Source organism: Lathamus discolor, chromosome 18, assembly GCF_037157495.1.
Source record: "Lathamus discolor isolate bLatDis1 chromosome 18, bLatDis1.hap1, whole genome shotgun sequence".
Lineage (NCBI taxonomy): Eukaryota > Metazoa > Chordata > Aves > Psittaciformes > Psittacidae > Lathamus > Lathamus discolor.
Genome location: NC_088901.1, coordinates 998,088 through 1,010,755, shown reverse-complemented (window position 1 = coordinate 1,010,755; position 12,668 = coordinate 998,088). Strand labels below are relative to the sequence as shown.

The 12,668-nt window shown below is 65.9% G+C and overlaps 2 protein-coding genes across 2 annotated transcripts; both read left to right on the top strand.

Moving 5' to 3' along the window:
- The first annotated feature begins 2,363 nt into the window (after positions 1–2,363).
- TMEM35B (transmembrane protein 35B) lies at positions 2,364–3,326 on the top strand. Its single transcript, XM_065697969.1, has 3 exons — positions 2,364–2,507; positions 2,656–2,836; positions 2,934–3,326. The coding sequence occupies exons 1-3, from the start codon at positions 2,400–2,402 to the stop codon at positions 3,062–3,064; spliced, it is 420 nt and encodes a 139-aa protein (XP_065554041.1). The 5' UTR covers positions 2,364–2,399; the 3' UTR covers positions 3,065–3,326.
- A 1,676-nt stretch (positions 3,327–5,002) lies between these two features.
- On the top strand, positions 5,003–6,001 carry LOC136023442 (platelet-activating factor receptor-like). Its single transcript, XM_065697880.1, has one exon. It carries the CDS (start codon positions 5,003–5,005, stop codon positions 5,999–6,001), a length of 999 nt encoding a protein of 332 aa, XP_065553952.1.
- Positions 6,002–12,668: the final 6,667 nt, after the last annotated feature.

The following is a 12,668-nucleotide window of genomic DNA, read 5'->3' as shown; positions in this document are numbered from 1 at the left end:
AGATGAGGCTGTGGAAAGGGAGTGCTGCATGGGGAGGGCTGGGGTTGTTGGGTCCTGCCAAAGAGAAACCACTCTTCACCAGTAAGAACTGACTGATACATAACACAGTATTTTTTCCTGCTGGGGTTGAGCCGTGGGCTTCTCTTGTAGTTAGAAAGCTTCAGTGCCAGGCTGGCTGCATTCCTGGCAGCATGCAGCCACAGGCGCCTCTGCAAAGTGACTGCAACAGTTCCTGTTTTTTATAAGCCACACTTGCACCTAAGGCACTTGAAGTATTCCTGGAAGTTTCACCCATTCCTTCCCCCATCTCGAGGCCTGTCTATTTAGGTCTTAGAATTCTAAAGGTTTACATGTGCCTGGTTCGGTTTTTAATAGTTTTCTTGGTGAGGACTCTAGTAATTAAACCTGAGATGCCAAAGCTGGAGTCCTTTGGAAGCCGGGGAAGTGCTGGGTTTGGCTCTCGCAGCCCGCACTACCAAGGTTCATGTTGCTTCATTTGATTCTTTGGACAGCTGTACTGCACACATACGTAGTCCATGCTGTCACTTGTTAAATATAATCCTCCCCTTAAATCCGAAGTAGTTCAGTGTGTTAAAATATACCAGTGGTAGCTCTGGCCATACAGCTGCATTGCAACAAGGTTTTGCCCTGCAGTGGCACAAGGAGTCATGAATGTTTGGCTGGGAGCTGCCTTGCCAGACTAGAAAAGACTAAAATAAATGGGATTTAAGCTGGCAAAGTCATAGGAAATCCTTAAGGTGTGTCTGGGTGCCTGGTTCTGTGGGGTTAGTGCCCAGCTGGAACACAACTCACTCCTGCTTTAAATCCTTGCCAGGACCTGGTGCAGTAAAAGCTGCTGACTGCTGCTTTTCACTTCATCCTGCAATCCTGCAGTCAGGTGCAGGGTAACTGAGGAATTTCGCTCTTTGATTGAACTCCTTTATGGCGTTATCTAGAGTCTGACAAGGCTCCAGCAGAAGCGGTTTTGTGGTTTCTCTGTAGCTGCACGGCAAGGGGTTGGTTTTCGGTGTCTGTCTCCACAGCCATTGCAGGCTTACACAGCCTTTTTTCCTCAAGTTCTGTTATTTTCCAGTAACTTGCCCCAATTTCTTTGCCACTGTTGCAGCCCTGGCTGCTTCCTCTGTGAAACTGCTCCAGCCTGGATGTGTTTCTGGCATTCAGTGTGCTGAACTGCACCTCCTACCACTCCTTCACAAGTAAACGGTGTTTTGAAATGGGAGGTGTTTTGGGGAATAGCAGAAAGTCCCCGGATGCCTTCCTGTTGCTTGGAGAGGGGATGAAGTGCAGGTTTTCCATCCACAGCTGGGCAGCAGCCCCGGGTTGCTGTGACCTCCTCAGTAACTAAAAGGCTGAGAGCAGGTCACAAACACGGGGATGGTGAGGGAGCCCTGTGCCAGCCCTGCCACCCGCTGCCTCTGCCATGAGGGCTTGGGGGTGATGAACAGAGAGCGGTGCCCCAGCAGCAGCGTGCGGCCCCTGGGAAATGCAAACAGGCTGAAGTGGTTTTGCAACGCTTACACAAACCCAACCTCTGCCCCAGCGGAGCTGCGCTATGCGGGCAAAGCTGGGAGCGGCTTCCCAGGGGAAGGAGAGTTCGCCTGGATCAGTTAACAACAAACCTGAACTGCTTCCTGCGGCAGCACAGCAGGACCCCTCGCTGCAGGTGTCACCCATTGTTCTGATGTTGATTTTTCATCTCTTAACGTTGTTTTCTCTTTTCCCCTCAAGGGGTTTTCTGAGGCACCAAGGCTGGAGCTGGCCCTGGCCTGATGCTGTTTGTTCTGTAGCACACAAGCCAGAGCCGGGAGCAGCTCTCCCAGCAGAGCCCGTGCAGGATGCTCTGCCAGGAGCAAAACCAGTGCCCTCATCCCTGCAGCCCCTGTGCCAGGGTTGGTGCTGGTGCCACGCGGCATTCCCAGTGCCTGGAAAGCGGTTCCTGCTCATTCATGATTCACTGGCATTGGCAGACTTTGCTCTGGAGCCACAGCGCTGCCCGTGCCCCCACGGCTCCCCTGGGCCTCGGCTTTCCACCCCCGAGCTGCCGGCGCCCGGGATACCGGGATCAGCGCTGGCGCAGGCACTGATGCAGGCCTGGCAACGTGGGGAGGGCGGCAGCCGCCTGCTTCACCCCAACCCCGCAGCCCCCAGAGCCAGCGGCGCTGCGCGGGTGCTGGCATGGGGCTGGCAGCACCCGCACCCCCCCCCCCCCCCCGGTTTTGGGTCGGTTTCCCCCATTTTCTCGCTCTTTGCCCCCAGCTCAGGTTTGGGGCAGGTTGGTGCTGGATGGAGCGGGGGGACCGCAGCCCCGCGGGGGGAAGCTGCGGTGCCCGGGCCGCCCCGAGCCGCGCCGCCCCCGCCCCGCCCCGCCCGGCCCCGCAATGGCGGCGGCGTTCACCGCCCTCCGCGTCCTGCTCGGGCTCTTCTTCCTGCTGGCGGGTGCCGTGAAGCTCTCGGAGCTGCTCTCGGCCGAGCTGCACCGGCACATGGTGAGCGGGGCACGGCGGGGAGCGAGCGGGCTGGGTGCTGCGGGCCTTTGGGGCGCCTGGCGACGATGAGCGGGGCTGAGCCCCTCGGGGAGCGGGGCTGAGCCGGGATCGTGCCCCCAACGCCGGCTCGGGGCTGCTCCGCTCCCAGAGCTCCCAGTTCGTGCGGTTCGCAGAGGTGTTCCCGCTGAAGGCGCTGGGGTTCTCGCCGGAGCCGGGCCGGTACCTGCAGGCTGTGGGCTGGGTGGAGGCGGCGGCCGGGCTGCTGCTGGCGCTCGGGCCGCAGCTGCTGCAGGAGATCAGCAACTTCATCCTCAGCGTCCTCATGATCGGTGAGAGCCGGCGGCGCCGGGCGCCTGCGCGGGGCCTCGGGGTCGGGGGGGTCCGCGGGCAGGACCCCCCCCTCGCCACGCTCCGCTCCTCGCCCAGGTGCCATCTACACGCTGCTGGTGCTGCGGGAGCCCCTGGCCATGTGCGCCCCGGCCGCCGTCTGCCTCGGCCTCCTGCTGCTGCTCAACATCCGCGGGCACGCGGACCCCCCCCGGCCCAAGTCCGAGTGATGGCAGGAGGGAAGCGGCGCCCTCCCGGTGCCCCCCGGGGCGCAGGATCGCATCCTGCGCTGTGGCCCCGCTGCTGAGGCACCGAGCGCGCTGCTGCTGCTGCTGGCTCCGCGCGGCAGGGCTGGGGCGCTGCGGTCCCCGCAGCTCCGTTGCTATCGCGCACGGTGCCCGGCTCTCCCCGCGGTTCGGCCGCACCGAGCTGGGGCTGGGGCTGCTCTCCTGGGGGGGTTCGTACTTTGGAATAAAGCCTCTTGTTTTTCAAGTCTTGCCTCCCCCGTTCGCTTCTGCCTCCCCCCGTGGGAGCTCAGCGGGAGCTGAGGGGACATCGCGGTCGCTGGGAGGAGACGGGAGCCCCCCCGGCCACCCAGAGCCGCGATGCACAGCGATGTGCCAGGTCCCTGGCTGCGTGACCCCCCCAGACCATGTGCCTGGGGTAGACACGGGACCTTGCTCCAGCGGACTCCGCATCAACAGGGATCCAGACGGACACAGCCAGCGCCATCCCCTCGGGATGAACCGCAGGACCGTGTCTGAGCCCCCTGCACCTCCCGGCAGGCAGCTGGGGTGGCTGGGAGGGGAGAGTGGCTCTCTGGGATAACCCCCCCCCGTACCCACAGCGGGACCTGAGCCACCTTGGCTGTCCCAAGGGAGTATCCACAAATTGCAAGGCCCTGCAAAGCATTGAGCTGGATCCTCAGAGTCCGGGGGGAGCCTGGGGGTGCTGCTCCCCCTCAACCCAGCTTTGAAGCCAACACAAGCACAAAGAGCTGCGAGGGGGCAGATTCCAGCTTTGATCCCTTTCAGGGCATCCCTCTTTTCCCCCAGCTGCCGGGTGTGGAAACTTGACCCTCCGCCGCTTTCATCCCGGCGTGGGTGGGAAAAGGGCCCTGGGAATTGGTCCGAGATGGGTCTGGGGCCCCCCCGTGCCCCGGCCCCAGCAGCCGGCGCAGGGGTCTTAGCATGGCTCCAGCAGGGAATCCCCCGTTACAAACACACGCAGGTGCTCTCCCCACCGCTGCTGGCCCGCAGGCACCGACCCCACCGGGGCTTGGGGTGGCAGAGGGGGGATCAGGCAGCCCCTGCCTCCCTCGGCACTTAAAGCCTTCCCCAGCCTGGCCGGCTCAGACAGCGCGGAGCAGCCGGAGGGACGCAGCCGCTCCAGCCCAGCGCGGTGGGTAAGCAACCAGCTTGGCATGGGTGAGATGGAGCATCCCCCATGCCAGCAGGGGCGGGGGAGGAAAAGGGAAGGGGGGCCACTGAGGGTGCTGGGGGTGCTTGGGGGGCTCAGCAGGCTCTGCAAATCAACTGAAGCCCCCCAGGATGGGCCCTGGCTCCCGCCCGTGCTCGTGCCCTCCGTGTTTCAACCCGGTGCTGGGTGCTGCGTGCGCTGAATCCGGCCCTGCCAGGCTGGAAAACACCCGCTGGGTGACTCAGTGCTGTCGGCGAGGTGTGGGCAGGCAGTGATGGGAGGTGAAAGCTGCAACCCTGGATACAGCCATTGCGGCACAGCGTGGTTTGCCGTGGCCAGGGCTGCGAAACAGCAGTGGCAAACCCGCCTGGCGCAGGGCTTGGGGTGCAGGGGGCTGCCGGCCCTGTGCTTGTGCCCCCCTATCCACGGGGTCTCCGTTCTGGTGCTTGTGGATGGCTTCCCCATGGATGGGCTCTGTGGAGGGATTCAGGGTGCTGGGAGGCGTTGAGCCCCGCAGCTGCCTGCTGGAGCCCGCGCAGCACCTCTGGCTGCTCCCCTGGGGCATGGGGAGATGTGGTTGGGCTGGGAGAAGGTTCCAGACCCTCTCATCTCCTGCGATGCTGGAGGCTGAGCCCCTCTGGCAGGTGAGGGCATTCCCGCAGGAGGTTCTGCCCCCAGAGCCCACCAGCTCCCGCTGGTGCCGTTGCCCTGTGCCGTTCACCGGGCCCGCATCTTCACAGGATCCCGGGATGAACGGCTCGGCGCTGGAGCCGCCGCCAGCAGGGCACCCCGACCACTGCGTGCCCAAGGACCCGGTGCAGTTCGTGCTGGTGCCCACCGTCTACTGCCTGGTGCTGTGCGTGGGGCTGCCGGGCAACCTGGTGGCTTTGGTGGTGTTCCTGCAGAGCGGCAAGGTGAGGAAGGCCATCCGCATCTACCTCATCAACCTCACGCTGGCCGACATCCTCTTCAACCTCACGCTGCCCCTCTGGATCCCCTATTACCTGGCGGGGGGGAACTGGCTGCTCTCGGAGGCCGCGTGCCGCCTGGCCGGTGCCGCCTATTACCTGGCCACCTACAGTGCCATCACCTTCATGGCGCTCATCAGCTTCAACCGGTACAGCGCGGTGCGGGCGGCGCGGCGCGAGCTGCCGCTGACGGGGCCCCGCGGTGCCACCGTGGCCTCTGCCCTGGCCTGGCTGCTGGGGCTGGGCTGTGCCGTGCCCACCCTGGCCACGCACCAGACCTTCCGCACCCGCACCGGAGCCACCGCCTGCTTCGAGCAGCACGGCCGGCAGCAGGCGTACGCCTACGCCATGGTGGGCTTCTTCGGCATCGCCTTCCTGGTGCTGCTGGGCACCTACGCCTCCATCGCCCGCGCGCTCTCGGTGCCCGCCGCAGCCTCGCCGGGCTCGCACCGGCAGCAGGCGCGCGCCATGGTGCTGGGGATGCTGCTGGTGTTCGTGGTGTGCGTGGCTCCCTACCACCTCACGCTGGCGCCCTGGGTGGGCACCCGGCCCCCGGTGCCGCTCTGCGGGACCCCCGGCACCCTGGACGTGCTGCACACGCTGAGCGTGGCCCTGCTGAGCCTCAACAGCTGCCTCGACCCCCTCGTCTACTGCTTCTCCATCCGGCACTTCCGCGCCGACCTGGGGCGGACCCTGCGCAAGATGGGACGGTGCCTCCCGCTCCCCCCATCGCCGCCCCCCGTGCCCAGCGCCCGCGCGTCCTCCTTCGCCTCCTCGTAGCAGGGTGGGCACCGGGGTCCTGCCCCCCGCCTGTCCCGGTGCCACAGCCCCGTCGGGAGGGGGTCCCTGGTGCCAGGATAAGGATGGGGAGCAGCGTGGGGGGAGCTCTGGCTTTGTGCACCCCTCCTACTCCTCCCACCCCGCTCTGCTCACTGCGCATCCTCCTGTGCTCACGGGCCCACGGCTTCTGTTCACGTGTGGATCCTGCCCCCGGCATTCCCAGGCACTGGATGAGCTGCTCGCAGGGCGAGGGGGGCAGAGCCATGGTGGGATGTGGTGAGATGGATGGGGAAGGATGCCCTGGGGTTCCTGTCCCCTCCAGGGGTCTCCATCCCCCAGGGACATGCGTGACCACAGACACCCATGGCATGAGCTGGGCTCCTGTGGCCGATCCCGTGCCCCAGCCTGATACCCGCATCCCTCCTGCTCTCGGCTAGGATTAAACACGAGCGAGCCAAAGGCCTCCCCGGTCTCATTGCTGGTGGGTGCCTGCCCTGCTGCCGGGTACAGCCCCCAGCCCCAGCTCAGTCCCACTCCTACAGCAGGAGCCTGCACCGGGGGCTGCTCCCGGTGTCCCTGGCCCTGGGATGGGTGGGTGACGCCGTGCTGGTCAGTGGTGGGACATTAGAGGCTGCTCAACTGCCAGCAGGGAGAGGAAGGTGTAAGAGCAAGGCCAGAACGAGGCGGAGGGGGTCTCCCTGTGCCCTGGGGATTGCGCACCACGGTGACTCAGGAAGACCATGGCACAGCCAACTGCTGCAAGGACAGCGGGGAGCCCGTGCTGCCCAGGCACTTTGCATGGGATGAGCTGGATGGAGCTGGTCACCATGTGCCCCAGTGCCGTGCCTCAGCGAAGCCAGGACACGGCCAAGGCTGCCCCTGCCCCGCACCCGGCCCTGCCCCCCCCCCCCCCCCCCCCCCATCCTGGACCCTTTTTTCCCCTTTTGAAGTTCCTATTAAATTTTAATCCCTTTATATAACTGCGCAGGGGGGTGGGCAGAGCTCTGCTCCCCGCATGCAGCAGGAGCAGCCGTGCAATGGCAATGCAGGGTGCTGCAGGGCCCGGAGCGGGCTGGGGATGGGGGTCCCCTCCCCGGGGGCAGCAGGACATGGGGGGGGGCTCTCTCTGCATGCCCCAACTCCACCCCTGGTGTCCAGGGAAGGGACCGTTCCTTGGGAGCGGATGGTGATGGGGGCCGTGGGGCTCCTGAGCAGGTGGGGGTGGCTCTGCAGAGTCGCAGTGCTGGGAGCAGGGCCTGGATCTGGCTTTGCTTTGCTCTCCCCATTGCGTGCTGCTCTCCCCATTGCGTGCTGCTCTCCTGCTGCCCCAGGCTGCCCCAGGGAAACACTCGTGTCCGTCCAATCCCACTGGATGGCTGATGGTGTCATTGCTGTGGCTGCCCCATCCCTGGCAGTGCTCAAGGCCAGGTTGGACACAGGGGCTTGGAGCAAGCTGCTCCAGTGGAAGGGGTCCCTGCCTGTGGCAGGGGCTGGAGCTGGAGGAGCTTTAAAAGGTCGCTTCCAACCGAACCATTCCATGATTCTGTGCTTCTCAGATCCTAGGATCAAAACCCCACTCCAGGCACCCGCATGGGCTGCGTCCCACCACGCTTGGGGCAGGAGCTCCCTCACACCACGGCGGCAGCTTCATGCCCAGTGTGACACCAGTGCCAGGCACGTGCCGTGGCTCCCACCACCGCACAGCAACGCATTAGCCAGGTTATTGTGCTGCTGCACTCCTAACCCACGCACTGCCATCATTACTGGTGCTGTTGCTGTTATTATTGTTATTAGCAAATTGCACAGTGTGGTGCGAGGGGCTCCACGGGCGGGTGGCAGCCACCGCCCCCCCCCCCCGTCTGCTGCATTCTTGGGGCTGTCCCGGTTACCAGGGGCTGTCCTGGTACCCCCGCACATCCCGGGCAGGCCGAGTACCCCCAGGCACGGGTGAGTGGCGGGTCCCGGGGTGCCCCCGCCGCCCCGGGGGATGCTCACGGGTGGGTACCACCTCTCCGGGAGCAGAACCCACGCCCCAAGCCCCGCCACCGGCATCTGCCGGCCCCGCCGCCGCCCGGTCCCGTCTGCCCCCTCCACGCCGCTCATCGGGGCCGGGGTCCGGGGTACCGGGAGGCGGCGGCAGAGCCGCACCGGAGCCATCTTGCGCCGCCGCCGCCCGCTCTGACTCCCGGTGAAAATCCACCGCCGTGTCTTGGCTGCGCCGCGGCGGCGGCGGCGGCGGCGGCCCCGCTCCGCACCGCACCGCTCCGCGCCCATCCGCGCTGCACTGCGGGGCCGCCGCCACTCGCATGCTGCCGCCCGCCGCGCTCCCAACCGAGCCCCGCCGGGAGCAGCCGCGCCGGGAGCAGCCGGGCCGGGCCGTCGGGGAGCCGCCCGGCCGCGGACGGAGGATGTAGGCAGCGGGAGCGGGGTAAGAGCTGCGGTGCCCGGTGCGGCACCGATCCCGGGGGATCCGCGGTGCACAGAGCAGGGGGGATGCGGGGGGCTCGGGTCTCCCCATCGAGGCACCGGGACGGGGACCCATCCGTCCCCGCCGTGCGCTGCTGGGGGGGAGCTGTCAAGATGGCTGGGGGCATCTCACCGGCACCGCGGTGCTCAGCTCAGGATCTGCCGGTGGGTGCGGGAGGAGTGCGGGCATCCCCCATCTCCTCCTGCGGGAGGCTTTGGGGAGGGGGCTGAAGGTCTTGGTCTCTCCAGCTTCTTCCCCAGGAGGCGATGCCCACCATCCCCGAGCATCCCCAAGCCATACAACAGCCATTCGGGCGCCCTCCCCCTGCGGAGGGCTCGGGCCAGGGTTGGGCAGGCCCAGGACCCCTCCCCAGCCCGGTGGTGTCCCCCCTGGAGGCAGGGAGGGTTGGCACCGGGTGCGGGAGCCTCGTCCCGGCTGGGTCTGAGGCTGCCAGCGGGTGCTGGAGCACGGGCAGAGCTGTGGCTTTCACCGTGCATCCAGGCTCCATGGTAGAACCCAGCCTGGCCGGCAAGGGTAGCGTTTTGGGGGCCTGGGCCTGGGTGTCTCTTGTTGCCTCCCTGGACGGTTGGGTTTTGTTGGAGGAGCCAATCTGGTCCCTCCACCTGGTGCCAAACCTGCAGAGCAAGTTGGCTCTGGGACCGCTTCATCTCCCTCCATCCCATGACATCCAGCCCTGCACGTCACCTCCCTCGCGGGGTGCAGGGAGCCATGGGCACAGGGAGCTGTGGTGCCTGCTCCCGGGGGTGGGCACGGAGCCCTGAGCGGGCAGGAGGGGACAGAGCTGGGCTGCTGGGTGCTGGTTACCCCTGTGGGTGTCTGGATTGGGAGCACGCGTCCTTAGGTGGTGTAAATCAGGGCAGGATCCGGCCAGCAGCACAGGTTCTCCTTTAGGAAATGGATGTAATTTCCCATCTCCCTCGGTTCCTGGTGCTCCCACTGTCCTCCCGCACGCATCCCCGGCTCCCAGCCCTTGGGCACCCTGTCTGCTGCGGGATGGAGCGTGGGGATGGCCACTGGGAGACCACAGCCACGCTCGGAGGCTGGAAGGAGCACGTCAGCCCTTTCAAAGCGTTATTCAAGCGCCAGCAGGGCTGACAGGGAGAAAAATCGCCGTCAGAGTGACTGTGGAGCATCTGAGCTGGAGGGACCCGCTTGGCTGTGGGGGTGGTGAGTGTATTGGTGCGGGGCTGCGTGGGCATGAGCCGCGTGTGGGGCTGCTTTGGGTGTTGTTACCGCACCGAGCCTGGGCACCAGGAGCATCCCTGCTGCGGGAATGGGGTGACACAGCCCGGGTGTCCCCAGCCAGCCTGGGCGAGTCAGTGCGGAGCCCTCGGTGCCCAAATCTCCCTCCCGAGTGCCAGGGCTTGTGCCATGCGGGCTGGAGGAGCAGCCACCAGCACCCCAGCAGCCTTGGGCAAGGCTGGGGGCTATTGGGGGTCCTTCCTTCAGCCTCTCCATCACCAGCTCCGAGGCAGAGCCATGCCAGGACCTGCAGGACACAGAGCCCATGCAGGAGCCCCCAGGCTGGTGCAGTGCCGGTGTGTGGGTCTCCATGGGTCTGCCCACCCACGAAGGCAGGATCAGGCTCCACACTGGGGTCTCGTATCGAGTGGTGCTGCTGCGGCTGGGGCTGGGGCTCCAGATCCAGGTTTTGCAGACATTCCCATCTCCCTGACAAGCTGATCCAAAACCCCGGATCCCACCCAGCCAGAAATTTGGATCTGGAGCCAAAGGTGACTCTTGGCCCTTATCGCTGTCACGGGCGAAGGTAAAATGTGGATCTGAGCAGTGCCACGAGGAGCCTGGATCCAGCTCAGGAGCTGAACGCGGGGCTTGTGCTCCTTCTGCCCATCACATCGGGTTTCCTGAAATAGCCTGGTGAAGAGCAGAGCCGGCAGGGACCGAATGAGAGGTCGCCAGGGGGGTGGGAGCCCCACCACGATCCTGGCTGCCTGCTTCAAGACGCTGGCAGCCAGCGATAATAGTAATACCCGGTGCCATTGCCGGCGGAGCGCAGCGCTGGAGAGCTAAGAATAGCTGGTGAGATGTGCCAGCAGCCGGGGGATGCGGGGGAGGGCCGGGGGCCGGACGTGTCCCGGGGACGTCCCGGGGATGGGTGGATGGAGGTGGCAGCCACGTCCCTCGCAGGGGGGGACATCCCTGAGGTGCAGGGGGCACGGCGGGGGGCAGGGGAGGGGGACACGTGCCGAGCGGTGCTTGGTGCTGCTGACCCCGCGTAGTGCCCATCAGCGTGGCCTTGGGGCTCTGCCAGCCCCGAGAGCTGGGTGTAAAGCCAAAGCGGCTTCAGGGCTGCGGCTCTCTCAGTGGCCCTGTGATGCGCAGTCCCCCTGTGAGCAGCAGCATTGGGGGCCCACCCTAGGAGCCAAGGAAGGGGACAGGCTGTGAGCTCAGCACCCCACACTCACCTCCCCCAGGCTGGTCAGGATCGAGCCCCTTCTGCTCCCCCAGGCCACGCAGGATTGGTCTCCTCCTGCTCCCCGTGCCCAGCGCCCGGCAGCTCATCCCCAGGGCCATACGGGCACCGGCCCCGCCACCCCGGGCGTGCAGCGGAGCAGCAGGGAGGCTGGGTGCTCCCTGCCGCCATGGCGCTGGCACGTGGCAGCGGAGCAAGTGCCCATCAGATTAAGGAGAACGAATTTGTACTTTCCTTGTTTCTGCGGGGCCAGGGGTGCTGGGGATGCTCAGTGTCCCCTTCCCCGTGCTCCTGAGTCAGTGCCCCCCCATCCAGCTCCCTCCTCCCCAAATGCTGGAGCAGGAAGGAGCCATCACATGGGAGAAAGCTCCTCTTGGAGGAGGCTTCTCCTCGTCTTTGTCTGCTGCTGCCGGAGCAGGGAGCTGCTCTGTGGGTCCCTTTGATGCCACCCTGGTGCCCTGGGGAGCGAGTGGCTCAGTGACGGGAAACCCAAGTGTTGTTTGGAGCCTGGAACTTGGAAGAGCATCACCAGCCCCCACAGACCACGCAGGGAGGGAGCCAAAGCCACAACCCGGTGCTGGTGGGCACGGGGGCTGCCGTGCAGTGATGCTGCGCTGGTGGTGCTGGCAAGCACCGAGTGCTGATGCTGCTTTCCTGGGGCTCATTCTGTGTTGCTCCCGGGGGGGGGGCTGGCGGGAGCTGGGCACCATGCCCCATCCTGGTGCAGTTCCACTGCAGCCAAGTGCTGGGTTTGGCTCCTTCCCCGGCACCAGGACCTGGTCGGCAGCGAGTTGTGGCTCTGAGCGAAGCCAGGGGATGCAAACACTTCCCAGCGCTGCCAAGCCCCAATTAATAGCCTGTGAATCATGATGCCATTGGAAGAGCAGATGTTTGCGGTGTGGTTGCCAGTGCTCCGTGTTTCACCAAGGGTTTGTTTGGCCTTAAACAGGCAGCTTCGGGCCCCAGGCAGCGGTAGGAGCCTCGCTCCCTGCCTGGCCTCCCCTCGGCAGGGCAAGGAGCTGTTTGGGCTGGGAATTAGCTGGAGTTTTTGGTGGGCAGAGCGGAGCGGGAGAACAGCCTGTCCGTGGGTGTGTGGGGGTGCAAGAGGACTGGGAGAGACGAAGGTACCAAACCCCGGAGTGATGCCCAGTGGGGGACCTGCTGGTGTCCCATCCCTGGCCCTGAGGGGCAACGCCGTGCCCCCAAGGGGCTGGAGGGGCTGTGGTGGAACCAGGGGTCCCTGTTTTGGGGAAGATGGGGTTGTTAATGGGGAAACGCTGCATGTGTTGGATGGGGATGTCCCTGCCACAGCAGCGCCAGCGGTGGGCTCGGGGGTTCATGTCGTGACATCCACCTGCTCGGCGCTCTTCTGGACCCTCTCTGGGTGCGGGGGAGCTCGGGACGGCCCCGCGCCGGGGGTGCCAGTGCGCCCGTGGGTGTCGGGGAGCTGCAAGGAGAAGACAGCGCGGGGGGTGCGGGGGCACCGCAGCGATGGGGCTGCGGGCGCGGGGGGCACATGGGTGCCGCGGGGAGAAGCCGCGCGTCCGGGATCCGTCCCTCCCCCCTCCCCCATCCCCCCCCCTCCCCCATCCCCCCCCTCCCCCCCCGTGCGGGGGGCGGTGCGTGGGCAGCCCCCTCCCGGGGGCGCGTGGCTGCGCACGGGGGTGTGTCCCCGGCGCGCGGGGACGCGGGCTCCGCCACCGCCGCGAGTGGGACGGGAGCGCGGCCGCGACCCCCGGGGCCGG

Excerpts from the sequence above, each read along its gene's own strand:
- TMEM35B (XM_065697969.1), top strand. The coding sequence starts at position 2,400 with ATGGCGGCGGCGTTCACCGCCCTCCGCGTCCTGCTCGGGCTCTTCTTC. Across the intron at positions 2,508-2,655 it reads CCGAGCTGCACCGGCACATG|AGCTCCCAGTTCGTGCGGTT; the intron begins GTGAGCGGGGCA and ends CTCCGCTCCCAG. Across the intron at positions 2,837-2,933 it reads CCTCAGCGTCCTCATGATCG|GTGCCATCTACACGCTGCTG; the intron begins GTGAGAGCCGGC and ends CTCCTCGCCCAG.
- LOC136023442 (XM_065697880.1), top strand. The coding sequence starts at position 5,003 with ATGAACGGCTCGGCGCTGGAGCCGCCGCCAGCAGGGCACCCCGACCAC.